At 40.4% G+C, this 16,146-nt stretch overlaps 1 protein-coding gene across 49 annotated transcripts in view; it reads right to left on the reverse strand.

The window, feature by feature from the left end:
- The window catches only part of shot (dystonin-like protein short stop), a 956,738-nt gene that overhangs the window by 418,550 nt on the left and 522,042 nt on the right, over nt 1–16,146 (reverse strand). For all 49 annotated transcript variants that reach the window (XR_011392260.1, XM_070087199.1, XM_070087187.1 and 46 more), the window contains exon 2: nt 4,380–4,441. Coding sequence is in view for 48 of the 49 variants with exons in the window: in XM_070087199.1 (XP_069943300.1) it covers nt 4,380–4,441 (62 nt within the window). In the remaining variant the exon portion in view is untranslated. The remainder of the gene's footprint in view (nt 1–4,379; nt 4,442–16,146) is intronic.

The following is a 16,146-nucleotide window of genomic DNA, read 5'->3' on the forward strand; positions in this document are numbered from 1 at the left end:
ACGGATATATTAACTTCCTAACAAATACAGTAGAACCCAAAGAGAAATAGTAACCAGAGAGAAATCAGGGGTTACTGCAGTAAAAAGTTCTATCCCTCAAGACACGGTATTCACCCCACTTCTCTTCCTCATATCTAACAGACAGGGACATAAGCCATAACACTATCATCTTTTCAGACGATACTAGAATTTTTATGAAAGTGGCATCCATATCAGACGCAGCAAAGAGTCCAAGACTCCAAGCTTATATCAACCAAGTCTTCCAGTGGATTACTGACAACAATATAATGTTCAATGGGAACCAATTTCAGTTACTACGTTAAGGAAGAACGGAGGAAATATAAACAATACCGGAGTACTCAAAACATTCACTCTAACGCAAGTCAAATGTGAAAGACGTCGGAGTTGTATTAGATCTGAAGTTTAAAATCAAGAGATGCCAAGCTAATGATGATGCTTTTCAGGTCACTTGTTCTATGCTGGAATATTCCTGTGTACTAACGACCTTTTTCAAGGCAGGTGAAATTGCTGAGCTGGAAAATGTAGAGAACCTTCACCTATAAACTTAGTCAAACACCTAAATTACTGCAAGCGCTTGAAGTCCAAGAGTTGTAGGAAAGATACATCATAGTCTACATCTGGAAGATACTGGAGTGACTGGTCCCAAACCTGCACACCGAAATTTCTACTTGTGAATACAAAGAGGCTTGGTAGACGGCGTAGGATGCCTCCTGCGCCTCTAGCTGTCTTCAACAGGGAACTCAACAGATTCCTCAAAACGGTTTATGATTAATTGGGTTGTGGTATACGTTCGACTACTGGCGACGGGCACATTCTTGGTCGATCAGGCCATCAACCAGGAGGCCTGGTCTGGGACCGGGCCACGACAATTTTTTTTTTCCATCTCACGGTAGTGAGATGGAAAAAAAATTATCGATGGAAAATTATCGATGGAAAATAGATGGATGGATGTGACAGTAGGCAAACCTCATACACAGTGTAAGGGTGAAGCGTACAGACACCCGCAATGCCAGGAGCCATGAGTCGGAGTACATATGTATATAAGCAATAACAAATTTCCCAGAAAAGTGTGTCCATAAAGAGTGCGGTCATGCAGTAAAAATAACACTTAGTGGCAGTGGCCTCAACCCCCCCGCAAGCTAACCGAGAAGCCAGACGCGGCGTGACGTCACTACTAAATACAGGATGTAAACAAAACAACAATTACGTGGTGACAAGTGTCCGTCCGGTCACCCGCCCAACCCCCACCATTACCCATTTCACCTCCTCTCTCCTTACCTATGTCACTCTCTTATTCATTGGCCTTCAATCACCTATCTTACTTTACTGCCACCTGTGCAGTTTTTAATTACTGGGATGACTCGTGTCCAGATTCTCATTTCCATGAGTTATCTAAGGCACGTGATGTTTATTTTTTGGACCTCTTGATGAACATGGAATCCCACGTGTGTGGCCTGAGACAGTACTTAGGAATACCATCCATGGTTAACAGGGGTACATTTAGGATATTGGTTTAATGTGCCTGTATCTAATTTTGAATAATAAGATACCTTGATATATCATATCATAAAACTGTCTCTCTTTATTCCTCTATAAGTGAACCATAAAGCATAGTGTTCAAGAGTGGCTCACTGAACTCCGTATTGTGTCTTCTGTAGTTCACGCATTTCTTCGTTGCCATCGGTTAAGTTCCATGTCCTTTAAGCAATGATCCAATACTAAATTTTATTTTTTGCCCTGGCTTTCGCATACGAAAGTATTTTGACTTCCCCCCCCCCCGTCACCCCTGGACTCTGTATGACGCATTCAATTTGAATAACTTCAGTTAAGATGCGATTCGAGTTTGTTTGTCACTGTTTTGTTCCGATAAGTAGTGTGTGTTCAAGATTTTGCAACGTCCTCCCATCAAGCGTAAGAGAAATTATCAACATTCTCGTGTCTCCCAGAAGGAATTCTGCAAGCAAGTTGACGAGTTTCCGATCAGTCCGATTATGCTGATAGCCTCGAACTGCGTAGAATGAACAACCTCACTCACTGGTCCCAACGCTCCCCTCAACACATATACTGTACAGCACAAGAGAATCCACTCTGAAAATTACCTTCTGTAGGTAAGGAAAGCTGCCTAAGTACGCAAATTCGACAGTACTGAATGTACCTCTCTCGCAGACATGTGCCTACATATCCAAACATAACCTGCTTGTCACATCTAGGGTGACTGACACATGGCGTCATCTTTGGGTACCCTCCAAACCTCTCTAGTGGCATACTTTTAAAGGTTACCCAGAATCTAATGAGGCGAGTCTCTTGTATACACAGTTAAGTGTGTCGTCAGACGCGAAAAAAAGAGACCCAAGTATTTGATTAACAAATTCAGTTTTTTTATCTATGAAATTTGTAGGATTCTTAAAGCTCAAATTACTTTTATAGATACCATTACATTTTTACTGTCAGTACAGTGACCATCAGAGAGCTGCGTTCCATAGCAGAAACTGGAAACTGGACACAGGTACTGTATGAACACCGAGATGAAACTCAGAGATGTTAGGAAATATATTTTTTTTTAAATCAGAAGTAGATAAAAGCCTACTGTGTAGGCGAAAAGTTTCAACATTGAAGATACCCAACTGTTGCACATGTGTCTTACTCATCAACCTGTCGGTATTTTATACCATTTCAACATGATCCGTTAAGCTGGAGCATTTGTTACGAGATGAAGGCAAACTCCATACCTAGTTTTAAGAGTATAATATTTCTAAAGAGACCAGAAACTAGTACTAGCACTTGAAGCTTAAAATGTAGGGCCAGGAGCCAAGAAAACCTAAATCTGTGAGTACACACTGTATGTGTTCATACGCACAAGCAAAATTTACCTTACTCAAAATGTTTACGACAAGAGCTGCGGAATCTACAGCTGTAAGGATGTTTGTACAAGATTAGTATATCCTCACATGGTTATTCCAACAGCGATTCTAAAAAATGTACGAGTCTAGTGTTCCCAGAATGCTTTCCATTCTAAAGTTTAGTCTCTGATGACATCCATCATAGTCGCTCAATTATTGTGGTTGATTTCTAAAGCACTGAAACAGTTTAGTTATTCAAAGCCTTGAATATTAAACAATTGTTGGAACCACTTTCAGTCTACTACCAACACTACTTATTTGTTGTCAGTAACAACTTTCTTAAGTGACTAATTTACTGTCCGCCCCCTGTAATGACCAACAGCGACGAAAATAAATTCAACAGCAGAAACAGGAGAATCAGCAGCATACCGCTTACCTAATTCAACTCAATACTGTATTTATTTAGGACCCACGGTAAGCAAGTAAGTCCTTGACCCCAGGAACCTTTTCCACCCCCCAGTCCCCTGTATGTTAATATATTACGACACCAATGACTCCTACACACATGTGGCCGCTTCATCTTAAATAACAACAGTCTATCTAGACATATGTTTCTGTATTTTATAAATGCTATTAGAAAATGTATCTACCTATATTAGACGTTTATGCACAACAACCAACAACTGCTCCCATACGAGGCCACACACAATATGAACGTTATCAACTTTTTTTTTTTTTAACCGTTACAGGTTATTCATGTTACAGATTTTCACGGCATTTGAACGTTTCCTAGGACTTTACACAGCATGCTGGGCCCTTTTTTAATTTATGTAATTTAACAAATTCCAACTTAAAATAGCTAAATTATAGTATGTTTATTATAGCCGGGGGGGGGGGCACCAAGCCAATAGTGAATCAGAGCGATTTGGGTAATAGGAAGCAATCAGGTTTGATCCAAGGAAGAGAAAGACAGGTCCAATTCCTTGAATCAAGAGCCTCTCGCCTGCATCAAATAACCTCCCTTGAGGTGAATAACGAAAAATAACATGTGTATGTTCACAGGGAATGTGAAGAAACTGATGATGGAAATCGTGTACGAAAATTAACGTAGTAAAATAAACAAAGGTTAGTATCAATGTATTATGAGATATACTGTTTGAGGTAGGTAATAAATCTCTGTAAATATATGGCTCAGAGAACCGACAAGTTGATAAATTAGATACATGTGCAACACTTGGGTATCTTTATTGAGGAAATGTTTCGCCACACAATGGCATCATCAGACCTATAAAAAGAAGAATGGTGAAGATCAGAAGGAGTCTGGGGTAATCAGTCCCTCAGCCTGAAGTCGATGCAATCAATCAATCTTTTCTGCTTGTTCTATCCCTCCCTTATCTAGTTCTACTTTTCCTCATTTACTTTCCCTCTCTCCCTCCCTCAATTGGCACTATTCTTCATTTTCCCCTGTTTCCATTCTTTCTCTACGTCCCATCTTCAACACGAGCAATTCGAACTTACCTTTTTCAAGTGTTTGTTCACCCATTTTGTGAATGTCTTCTTCTGGATGGCGTCTCGTTCGTCTGTGGAAAGAAAACAATATTTTAGTCATAGAAAGATAAAAGCAAAATATCGCATCACCCGTCAATGCCAGCAAAAATGATACAACATAATGTATTCCATTACGAAGTGATGCCATACAATGCCATTCAAAGCACTGGAACAGTGTAACTACAATGGAACATAATGCAACGCAGAAACACTTGACTACCATGCTGTGTAAAACAATGCACTGCATCACAGTGCAATGTTATGTCATACAAAATAACGAAATAAATTGAGCCGTAAAAGCTACCAAGCAAATCTTCGTTACCTTGTCCAGATGATACACATTATCAGTAAAATGCAATCCAGCTCTAGAAGCCACTCCGATAACAAATGCAACTTATTAATACATGGTTCAAAAAAATTCATTCAAAGGGATATTTTCAAAGTCTGGTGGCTCCTATATGGCTACGTGAAATATCCTTAATGGTAGTGCTCTGACATCCCTCCCAGGAAGTGGTGGTAGTTAACTCCATTCAGAATAAACACTTGTCATTAGTAGTCAAGAGGTAGAGAAAGAAGCCTGGAATCCATCCCCTGCAAACACTATGTTAGTGCGCACGAACATGTATGCGCACACACGTACGTCCATTACCTTTGATACATCTTTGAAGAGTTTCGAGAGATTAACTACTCTCAGAGCCCGGCCATGGGCCAGGCTCGTTAGAGGAACCCAAGAACTGGAGCTTGATCCTAGTCAACACATATGAGCACATTTATGACCATAAGACAGGAGGAACACTACAGTAGGCCTACTGACCCACACTAGGCGAGTCATTCTCAAACACAAACCCACTAACAATATAACTTGACCAGTATACAGACATCTCTGAATATCAAAATGGTATTCAATACCGACAAGTTGGTAAGTAGGACACATAGGCAACATTTAAGCACCTTTATTCCGAAACATTTTGCCTACACAGTAGGCTTCTTCAGTCGAGTACAGAAAGTAGGCACGAGCAGTAAAGATGTAAAGGCGATGTAATCAGTCCAACAACCTTGAAAATGTAGATTTGAGGTTGTCAGTCCCTCAGCCTGGAGAAGAATTCTGTTTCATAGTCTGAAACAACGTGAACAAGCGACAGTGTGGAGACTTATATACTGTCGCCAGGAGAGATGTAGAGTAGAAGAAAAATTACATTCTTACAGTGATTACATTCTTTCTTCTGCTACTCTACACCTTTCCTGCCGACAGTATATAAGTCTCCACACTGTCGCTTGTTCTTCACATTGTTTCAGACTATGAAACAGAATTCTTCTCCAGGCTGAGGGACTGACAACCTCAAATCTACATCTTCAAGCGTGATGGACTGATTACATCGTCTTCATATCTCTACTGCTCCTGCCTACTTTCTGTACTCGACTGAAGAAGCCTACTGTGTAGGTGAAACGTTTCGGAATAAAGATGTTTAAATATTGCCTATGTGTCTTAACATACAAACATCTCTACCACACCTACCTTTCTTCCCACCCACCGACCACACCACCCTCCTCACCATGCAAAAGCCAATTACCCGCTACTCTTCCTCACCCAAGAGGATCCAGTAATCATCTAGCCACCTTTGTTTATCTCATCAACTACGGCACGATCCCCCTACCCTCCACAAACATCACCACTTCCAGCCATCTCTCAAAGGAAGGTTTCTTGATGCCGGTGAAGGGGCTTCTTGATCCAAGGAACTGGACCTGTTCTTTCTCCCCTAGGGTCGAAACTTGATTGCATCCCATTTCCCCAGGCGCTTTATAACCCCACACGTATTTAGAGCTTCTCCTATAAATGTATTAAATTAGATGTCTATCCTTTTTGTTACAAATGCACGCACGCACGCACGCGCGCACACACACACACACACACACACACACACACACACACACACACACACACACACACACACACACACAGAGTAGTCAGGCCGTGGAATAGCCTAGAAAGCGAAGTAGTGGAGGCGGGAACCATACATAGTTTTAAGGCGAGGTATGATAAAGCTCATGGAGCAGGGAGAGAGAGGACCTAGTAGCAATCAGTGAAGAGGTGGGGCCAGGAGCTATGAATCGACCCCTGCAACCACAGATAGGTGAGTACACACACACTTGAGGTTACCACCCCCACACACTACCTCCCCTGTGTAACACACACACACTACCTCCACATTGCTCATCACGTGGTAGAGCTGTGATTCATCCCAGGTGCAACACATCACTGCAATATAAAGTGAAATACTTCTAGTTCAGCACTAGCAGAGGTTATCTTGCAAATACTAACATTATTGCATTAATATCAACAACGATGTATAATAAATATCATGTTTTAAAAATGCTGTCTTCATGTTTCTTTATCTGTGATTTGCATGTTTACTCAAGTGGGATTCAGTCAAAACAGCAGTTGAGTGAACACAAGACAAAGGCCATAATATATATTACTGGCGCCCCAACCACCATAACCTTCATAGGTCACTCATGACACCATGAGTCGGGAAGCGAGAAGCCCTACCCACCATAACCTTCATGGGTCACCCCCCTCATACTGAGTGGGGGAGCAAGAAGCCCCACCCACCACAACCCTCATGGGTCACTCATCACACCATGAGTGAGCATGATGGTACTGGGCAGTCAGTGCCCTGGTTCTGCTTAGTACACTCACACTGCTAACCTTGGCTTCATATCCACTTCTATAATTACAATTTTAAAATAATTATTCCTCTTGCTGTATCATATTTTAATTTTCTACTCTATTAGCATTCTTCAAAAATTATGCATGCAACAATATCATTACAATTAATAAAGATTCATCACATTTATTGTGGCCAAGGGGAATCAACTTTCCCCCCTCCCTTTAGAGGACAAGGTCGAGGTGTCAGTGCTCTGGCCGCGGGGCGTCTCAAACCTTTATTACCTTCACTTTATAACTAAGACAACGAGTATCACAGACAATGTTTGAGACCAGTCACTATCCTCCACCTCGCAGTACCCGGCCACCTACACGGGTAAAGTGAATCCTCCATGCAAAGTTCCATTACTGCACGCACGGACACCTTCATGGATGTACGGGAGCACATTACATGACCAACAGTATAATGAAGGTAGCCCTTGAAACTGACGGTGATTAACTTGTAACTAATATAACCAACATTAATAGCGTTATTAAAGGATTACACTCAAAATGAAAGAACGACCAGAAATTGTTCATTTTACAAAAATATTCATAATTTTCAATAACTAGCTGACTAACGTAAAAAAATGTAACATAAGAAAGAAGGAACACTGCAGCAGGCCTACTGACCCATGCGGAGCAGGTCCATGTCCCCCCCCCCGGAATAGCCCAATGACCTACCCAGTCTGGTCACCACTCAAGGAAGGAGCACGGCACCAGACCCAGCAGCACAAGCTAGTCAGGTCCAACTCGCACCCACCCACACCCACTCGTGTATTTATCTAACCTATTTTTAAAACTACACAACGTTTTAGCCTCAATAACTGTACTCGGGAGTTTGTTCCACTCATCCACAGCTCTATTACCAAACCAGTGCTTTCCTATATCCTTCCTGAATCTGAATTTTTCCAACTTGAAACCATTGCTGCGAGTCCTGTCTTGGCTGGAAATTTTCAGCACACTATTTACATCCCCTTTATTTATTCCCGTTTTCCATTTATACACCACGATCAAATCCCCCCTAATTCTACGCCTTTCGAGAGAGTGCAGATTCAGGGCCTTCAGTCTATCCTCATAGGGAAGATTTCTGATACATGGGATCAACTTTGTCATCCTCCTCTGTACGTTTTCCAGAGCATTTATATCCATTCTGCAATACGGTGACCAGAACTGAGCAGCATAATCTAAATGAGGCCTAACCAAGGATATATATAGTTGAAGAACAACCTGAAGACTTCTATTTTTTATACTTCTAGATATGAAACCAAGAATTCTGTTAGCTTTATTGCGAACACTAATGCACTGTTGTCTTGGTTTTAGATTACTGCTAACCAGAACTCCTAAATCCTTTTCGCAATCAGTAGTATTAAAATCTACATTATTTAGTTTATATGTGGCATGGTTATTTTCCTGTCCAACATTTAGAACTTTGCGTTTGTCAATATTAAACTGTATCTGCCACTTCTCCGACCATTGCATCAGTCTATTCAAATCATCCTGGAGTGCTCTAATGTCCTCATTAGAATGAATTGGACGGCCTATTTTGGTATCATCAGAATTTACCTTTTCAATCATATTTTATTATACTGAGATAAAGAGATCCAGTATCAAAAAAGGATACATCATATTTAACAATAAGTTATACCCGCAAAATAACAAAGTGCAACTGAATATAACAGTTTCTTATTAAAATTCAACCACATATGAATTAATACTATGAATAGATAACGTAACACAGCTCTTATTTACTTAATGTGATATCCGAGGCTGCAGTTTAGTAGAGAAAGCATTAACAACAAGTTCAATGTTTGTGACTGTCTCGAAATTTTGTGCAAATGTTCATCAGTAAGTCTTGACTAAATCTTAGATTTAAACATTTTCATCCTTGAAAAAAGTTCACAAATGTATATTTTGCCAAAGACTACGAAAATAACTACAAAAACCTCTATAAGCTTACAAATGTGTCAGGTAGGCTTTCATAAATTTCAACAGACTGCTTTCTTTTGTAAATGTCTCTGACAGCATCATTGGCTTGCAAATCAATGCGTTCCAACTGAAATATTTTACTCGAGTCATCTGGTGAAACTTAGATTACTGAAAATTCTTAAAGCCTCTGCCTAAGTTTTTGTAAATCATTAAATCTTTTCTTGAGGTCACCCTGCAGGAGCTTTAGCGCTTCACTGTAACTTTCATTCTTAGATGAGAGTTCTTTATAACAGGGAAACTAAAAAAATGACCTTCACTGACTTGTTTCATTCACCTTTTCCTTAAAAACTTTCGACTTAGCATATATACTGGACATCGAGTTTCCTCGTCCCATCAACCATCGGGTTTCCTCGTCCCATCAACCATCGGGTTTCCTCGTCCCATCAACCATCGGGTTTCCTCGTCCCATCAACCATCGGGTTTCTTTGTCCCATCAACCACCGGGTTTCCTCGTCCCATCAACCATCGGGTTTCCTTGTCCCATCAACCATCGGGTTTCTTTGTCCCATCAACCATCGGGTTTCCTCGTCCCATCAACCATCGGGTTTCCTCGTCTCATCAACCATCGGGTTTCCTCGTCCCATCAACCATCGGATTTCCTCGTCCCATCAACCATCGGGTTTCCTCGTCCCATCAACCATCGGGTTTCCTCGTCCCATCAACCATCGGGTTTCCTCGTCCCATCAACCATCGGGTTTCTTTGTCCCATCAACCACCGGGTTTCCTCGTCCCATCAACCATCGGGTTTCCTCGTCCCATCAACCATCGGGTTTCCTTGTCCCATCAACCATCGGGTTTCTTTGTCCCATCAACCATCGGGTTTCCTCGTCATATCAACCATCGGGTTTCCTCGTCCCATCAACCATCGGGTTTCCTTGTCCCATCAACCATTGGGTTTGCTTGTCCCATCAACCATCGGGTTTGCTTGTCCCATCAACCATCGGGTTTGCTTGTCCCATCAACCATCGAGTTTCCTCGTCCCATCAACCATCGAGTTTCCTCGTCCCATCAACCATCGGGTTTCCTCGTCCCATCAACCATCGGGTTTCCTCGTCCCATCAACCATCGGGTTTCCTCGTCCCATCAACCATCGGGTTTGCTTGTCCCATCAACCATCGGGTTTCCTCGTCCCATCAACCATCGGGTTTGTTTGTCCCATCAACCATTGGGTCTCCTCGTCCCATCAACCATCGGGTTTCCTCATCCCATCAATCATCGGGTTTCCTCGTCCCATCAACCATCGGGTTTGCTTGTCCCATCAACCATCGAGTTTCCTCGTCCCATCAACCATCGGGTTTCCTCGTCCCATCAACCATCGGGTTTGCTTGTCCCATCAACCATCGGGTTTCCTCGTCCCATCAACCATCGGGTTTCCTCGTCCCATCAACCATCGGGTTTCCTCGTCCCATCAACCATCGGGTTTCTTTGTCCCATCAACCACCGGGTTTCCTCGTCCCATCAACCATCGGGTTTCCTTGTCCCATCAACCATCGGGTTTCTTTGTCCCATCAACCATCGGGTTTCCTCGTCCCATCAACCATCGGGTTTCCTCGTACCATCAACCATCGGGTTTGCTTGTCCCATCAACCATCGAGTTTCCTCGTCCCATCAACCATCGGGTTTCCTCGTCTCATCAACCATCGGGTTTCCTCGTCCCATCAACCATCGGGTTTCCTCGTCCCATCAACCATCGGGTTTCCTCGTCCCATCAACCATCGGGTTTCCTCGTCCCCTCAACCATCGGGTTTCCTCGTTCCATCAACCATCGGGTTTCCTCGTCCCATCAACCATCGGGTTTCCTCGTTCCATCAACCATCGGGTTTCCTCGTCCCATCAACCATCGGGTTTCCTCGTCCCATCAACCATCGGGTTTCCTCGTCCCATCAACCATCGGGTTTCCTCGTCCCATCAACCATCGGGTTTCCTCGTCGCATGAACTTTGGAATTAAATAATTCAAATGTTCTAATACATCACTCAAGAAAATCAAATAAATTCATGCACGGTCAGAAAATTTTCTTGCGGTGAATGACGTCTTTTAGTTTATTAAAGGTAACATTTACCACCACGTATATGAATAAGAGTTTTATAAATAAGTATATGAATATGCATTTTATGGCGTTTATTGAGAAAACGTTTCGTCCATCAAGGACTATCAATCAATACAGAGATAAAGAAATAAATGCCATAAATCGCGTATTGTGTCTTATTCATGGTACTTCTGCTTAACCACCTAACTTCAGAAAGGTACAGCACATCCTTAAAGTCTGAATCTATCTCAGACACGAACCTCTGAAACAGGCGATGTCTGCTGATATTCAGGTTGACTCAACAACACTCATCACTCTCTCGAACCTGAAAACCTCACCTCGCAAAGTCTGCTGGTGAATAATGCAGTGAAATTCCATGAGGAGTTCAGTATTCAATTTCAATATATTTTCATTCATTCGTGCAACTTCACCAATTTTACTTGTAATCATGATCCTTACACCGTAAGTTGTCACACTTTTCTCTTTGTCCCAACTCAGACTATGCAATATGATCAGAGTAAACAGGTGATATTACAATATGCAGAACCACAGTGAAAAAATTGGTGAAATTTCAAGCGCATTCGTGATTTCTAACAATATCACAGATTATATATATATATATATATATATATATATATATATATATATATATATATATATATATATATATATATATATATATATAAAATATATATATATATATATATATATATATATATATATAAAAAATATATACATATATATATATATATATATATACATATATATATATATATATATATATATATATATATATAAAATATATATATATATATATATATATATATATATATATATATATATATATATATATATATATATATATATATATATATATATATATATATATATATAATCATGCCGAATAAGTAAAACTTGTGATTTTGGCTTAAATAGCAATGATCTTCTTGCCAAATAAGGCAAGCGAAAATTTGTGTATGCAATAATTTCGCAAAAATCATTCTGAACCTAACGAAAAAAATATATATCATTGTTTATTATTAAATTATTTTTTATTATTAAATAATTTTTTTCTAAATATTTCTAGACATAAAAAAATGCCCAAAATAATTTTTTTCCAATATGAACAAAAAGTTCTCAATTGCATAAACCCATCAGTATTACGCACTTTCCATTGCAAATTTCCGCGTAACTCAATGGCACCCCTGAACTCAATATTTACATATCTTTCATACATTGCCGTGCACACAACTTCGTAGTTTCAAAATTTGAATCTATGGCCCCTTATTAAAAATTAGAAGTTGAGCAGCGTCTAGAATGAAAACTGGTATAGTGATACTGGGAAGATGTGGGAAAAGACACATACACTTCACTGTCTTTTTTCCAGTGTCTAGAATGTCGATGCTCTCATTGAATGCCAATAAAATATTTGAAATGTACTGCTTTGTGATGTATTACACAGCTCTTCTCATGTCACTAACGTACCTGGTGACTGTAGATGCTGGTAAATATTCTTGATACAAGCAACCTTGCGGGGTACATTTCCACCATTAGTTTCCCTGTGCGCCTCTTCACACACACCTAGTCAGCGAATGGTCTGCTGCTCTCGCCGGTACTTAGTCATGTGATAGCTAATGCACACTGCAGATACATTTTAGCCATTACGCCTTTTAAAGACGTTTTGCATAAGCGAACTTATCTTGCTTGTTCATACTTTTAAAAACAATAAATACCTCTTGGGACGTAATTCATAGTGCATTTTAAAATTTTTACGCCTAAAAAAATATGCACTTTCCTTGCATATCAGGCAAATGGCTCCTTGTTGCATAAAATAAAAATAATCACTAGTCCGCTCTCACTGCATGTATGCACAGCTTTCTTCTTTTTTTCTCTTTCAAGCAAATGGTGTTTTTGTTGCTGCCATCTTAACAGCAACCTGAAACGATTATAGGCATTTAACATTTACACTGCTATCCTCGCTGTATCTTCTTCCATTTACTGTGCTTATGCCTATCAATGTTCATCTCTCTCTCTACCTTCACTGTGCCTCTCTTCCTCAACATTCCTTCGGCCATCACAGTTTAATATAGCCATACATTATATTTACATACATAAAGGTGTAAAGTAAAAGGACACAAGTGCAACTAATGTGACATTTTATTGTGGCAACGTTTCGCTCTCCAGGAGCTTTATCAAGCCGTTACAAACAATACATGGACACAGAGGGTATATACGTATAGGTTTAGAGGTGTAATACTACCACTAGTATTACACCTTACTAAGCCTATATATACCCTCTGTGTCCATGTATTGTTTGTAACAGCTTGACAAAGCTCCTGGAGAGCGAAACGTTGCCACAATAAAATGTCACATTAGTTGCACTTGTGTCCTATTACTTTACATATTGTTGGCAATTCTACTAACATATATACATACATAATGGTGTAGAGGTGGACTGGAAGCTAGTACTGTAGCTGCTTGACAGTGACAGCTTGTGTGATTATGTCAATTTAAAAGAAACCTTGACCGGCAACTCGTGCGTTCATCCCAGATGTACAATAATTTTAATATTGAGCCAAAAATGCATTTTAATTTCATAATTTATTGCAACATTTCAATGCAAGACATAACATTTTTTAACATATACTCTAAGTATAAATGTTCTCACATCAATTTTGCAGTCAATGCAGCCATTATTTGGTACAATATTTTTTTCTCTACACTGTCTTCACACTGTCCCAGTACTTATCGGTAGCAAGACAGCTACTGTACTGCTCATGGTATGTGTAAACAATGCCAGGAGAGAGAATTTTATGTATATGTTTTTCGAATGTGCAGAAACTTAATGGGGATAAAAATCGGAAACAAAAGGAAAAGGCTGCAACTAAACTAATCTAACCCTAGCAAATAAAAACTTATAAAAATTGTTATCATGGGGCCCACGATCAGTTAATTAAGTGGCGGGAGTGAAGGGTGGGAGGGAGGGGAACATACTGAGACTCGACCCCTGCAAGCTCAATTAGGGAGTGGAGCTGCCTCGCCCTCGCCATCACTCGTCACAAGCGCGTAAACACGGGTAAAATACCAGCAGAGAGATGAAAAAAGCGCGAAAAAGTACATCAATACAACCCGCCAAGTCAGTACTCTAAGAGGAGCATTACTGAAAGTTCATGGAAGTCGTGACCTATATTACAGCGCAGTTATTCATTACCCATAGTAATTTTTCATTAACTTGCAACTTTTAGGTGAATAAAAAAGTATAACCGTAAAAACCAAGAGAATGAACAAGAGAATAAGAAAGTCGGGTAGCCCACGAAAAGAAAATGAGTAATGAACAATAATAATGCGTGAAAGTTGGTACTAGATATAATGCAATATGTAATAGGAATAAACTGTGCACGAAAGTGGAGGAAAGAAAAGGATATCAAAGAAGACTTTTCTTATTAACTCTCAGGAAGTACACTTATACCCAGCTCTTGAGTACTTCCAGCAGATACTATAGTTGTCTTACACAGAACTGGAGTGTTTGCTTACACAAGATATGACATTCCAGCAAGGATGGAATTTCTAACGCTTTTGTTTTTTGGATGCGACCCACACAAGTCAGCTAATACCCAGGTGTCTATTTTTACTGCTAGCTGGGGCAACTACTGATGCCAATAACAAAATCCCCCCAACAAACAAAGAATACAACCTCGTTCATATTTGCTAATATACAGGGCCTTAAGCCATCCACCAACAACAAAATACCTTTTATCAGTGGACTTTAGAGGAGTCTAATGCAATGTTTGCAGCCTTCACAGAGACTCACACAAAAGATCATTCTGACAGTGAAATACGGATAAGTGGTAACAAGCTTTCTAGATGCGACAGAAAGAACAGGCAACAAGGGAGGGCTGGCCTGTATGTCAAAGAGTCCCTCATCTGCACAGAGTTGCTGAACACCACAAATGAGGTAGTTGAAGTTCTATCAATAAAGATCGAGAACCAAAACCTAGCCATTGTGGTTGTATATAAGCCACCAGATGCAACCTCCCAACAGTTCAAGGAACAGCTACTGAAAATTGATTACTGTCTGGAAAACCTTCCAGCTCCATCCCCAAACATCTTACTGCTTGGTGATTTCAACCTAAGGCATACAAAATGGAAGAATGTAGCAAATAATGTTATAGCTGAAACAATCCCTGGAGGTAGCGCAGATGAAAGGTCACACACACATGAGCTACTAAGTCTCTGCGAAAAACATACCTTAAGCCAGCAGATAGTGGAGCCAACAAGACTAGAAAACACACTTGACCTTATCTTCACAAATAATGAGGACCTGATAAGAGACATAAGAATATCAAAAACAACTAATTCCGTTCACAACCTAATCGAAGTCCAGACGTACATGCATAGGGGTCCTGATCAGCAGAATGCATGTACCTGTGAAGGTTTCTTCACAAAATACAACTTCAACAACAAGAACATCAACTGGGACCAGGTAAACCATGTCCTAAATGAAACATGTTGGGAAGATGTCTTAAATGACATGGATCCAAACCAGTGCCTTGAAAGGATCAACTTCCTGGCAGCTGAAGCATGTTCTAGGCATATTCCTCTAAGAAAGAAGAGCAGGAGTAAACTGGAGAAAGACGCTCCCTCTACAGAAGACGATGAAGAGTCACTGAGCTCCTCAGGAGTGCTAGAATATCTGATACACGAAAGGAGGCGCTGACCAGGGAAGTGGAAACTATCGAACTTAAGTTAAATGACTCTTACAGGAACCAGGAGAGACAGGAGGAGCTTAAAGCTATTAGTGAAATTGAAAGAAATTCGAAATATTTCTTTTCATATGCCAAACACAAGGCAAATACCACATCTAGTATCGGGCCCTTACTCAGACAGGATGGGACTTACACAGATGACAACAAGGAAGTGAGTGAAATATTGAAATCCCAGTACGACTCTGTGTTTAGTGAACCACTAATCAGTCTGAGGATCGACGACCCAAATGATTTCATGAATGAGCCTCAA

Source organism: Cherax quadricarinatus, chromosome 21 (genome assembly GCF_038502225.1).
Source record: "Cherax quadricarinatus isolate ZL_2023a chromosome 21, ASM3850222v1, whole genome shotgun sequence".
NCBI classification, from domain to species: Eukaryota; Metazoa; Arthropoda; class Malacostraca; order Decapoda; family Parastacidae; genus Cherax; species Cherax quadricarinatus.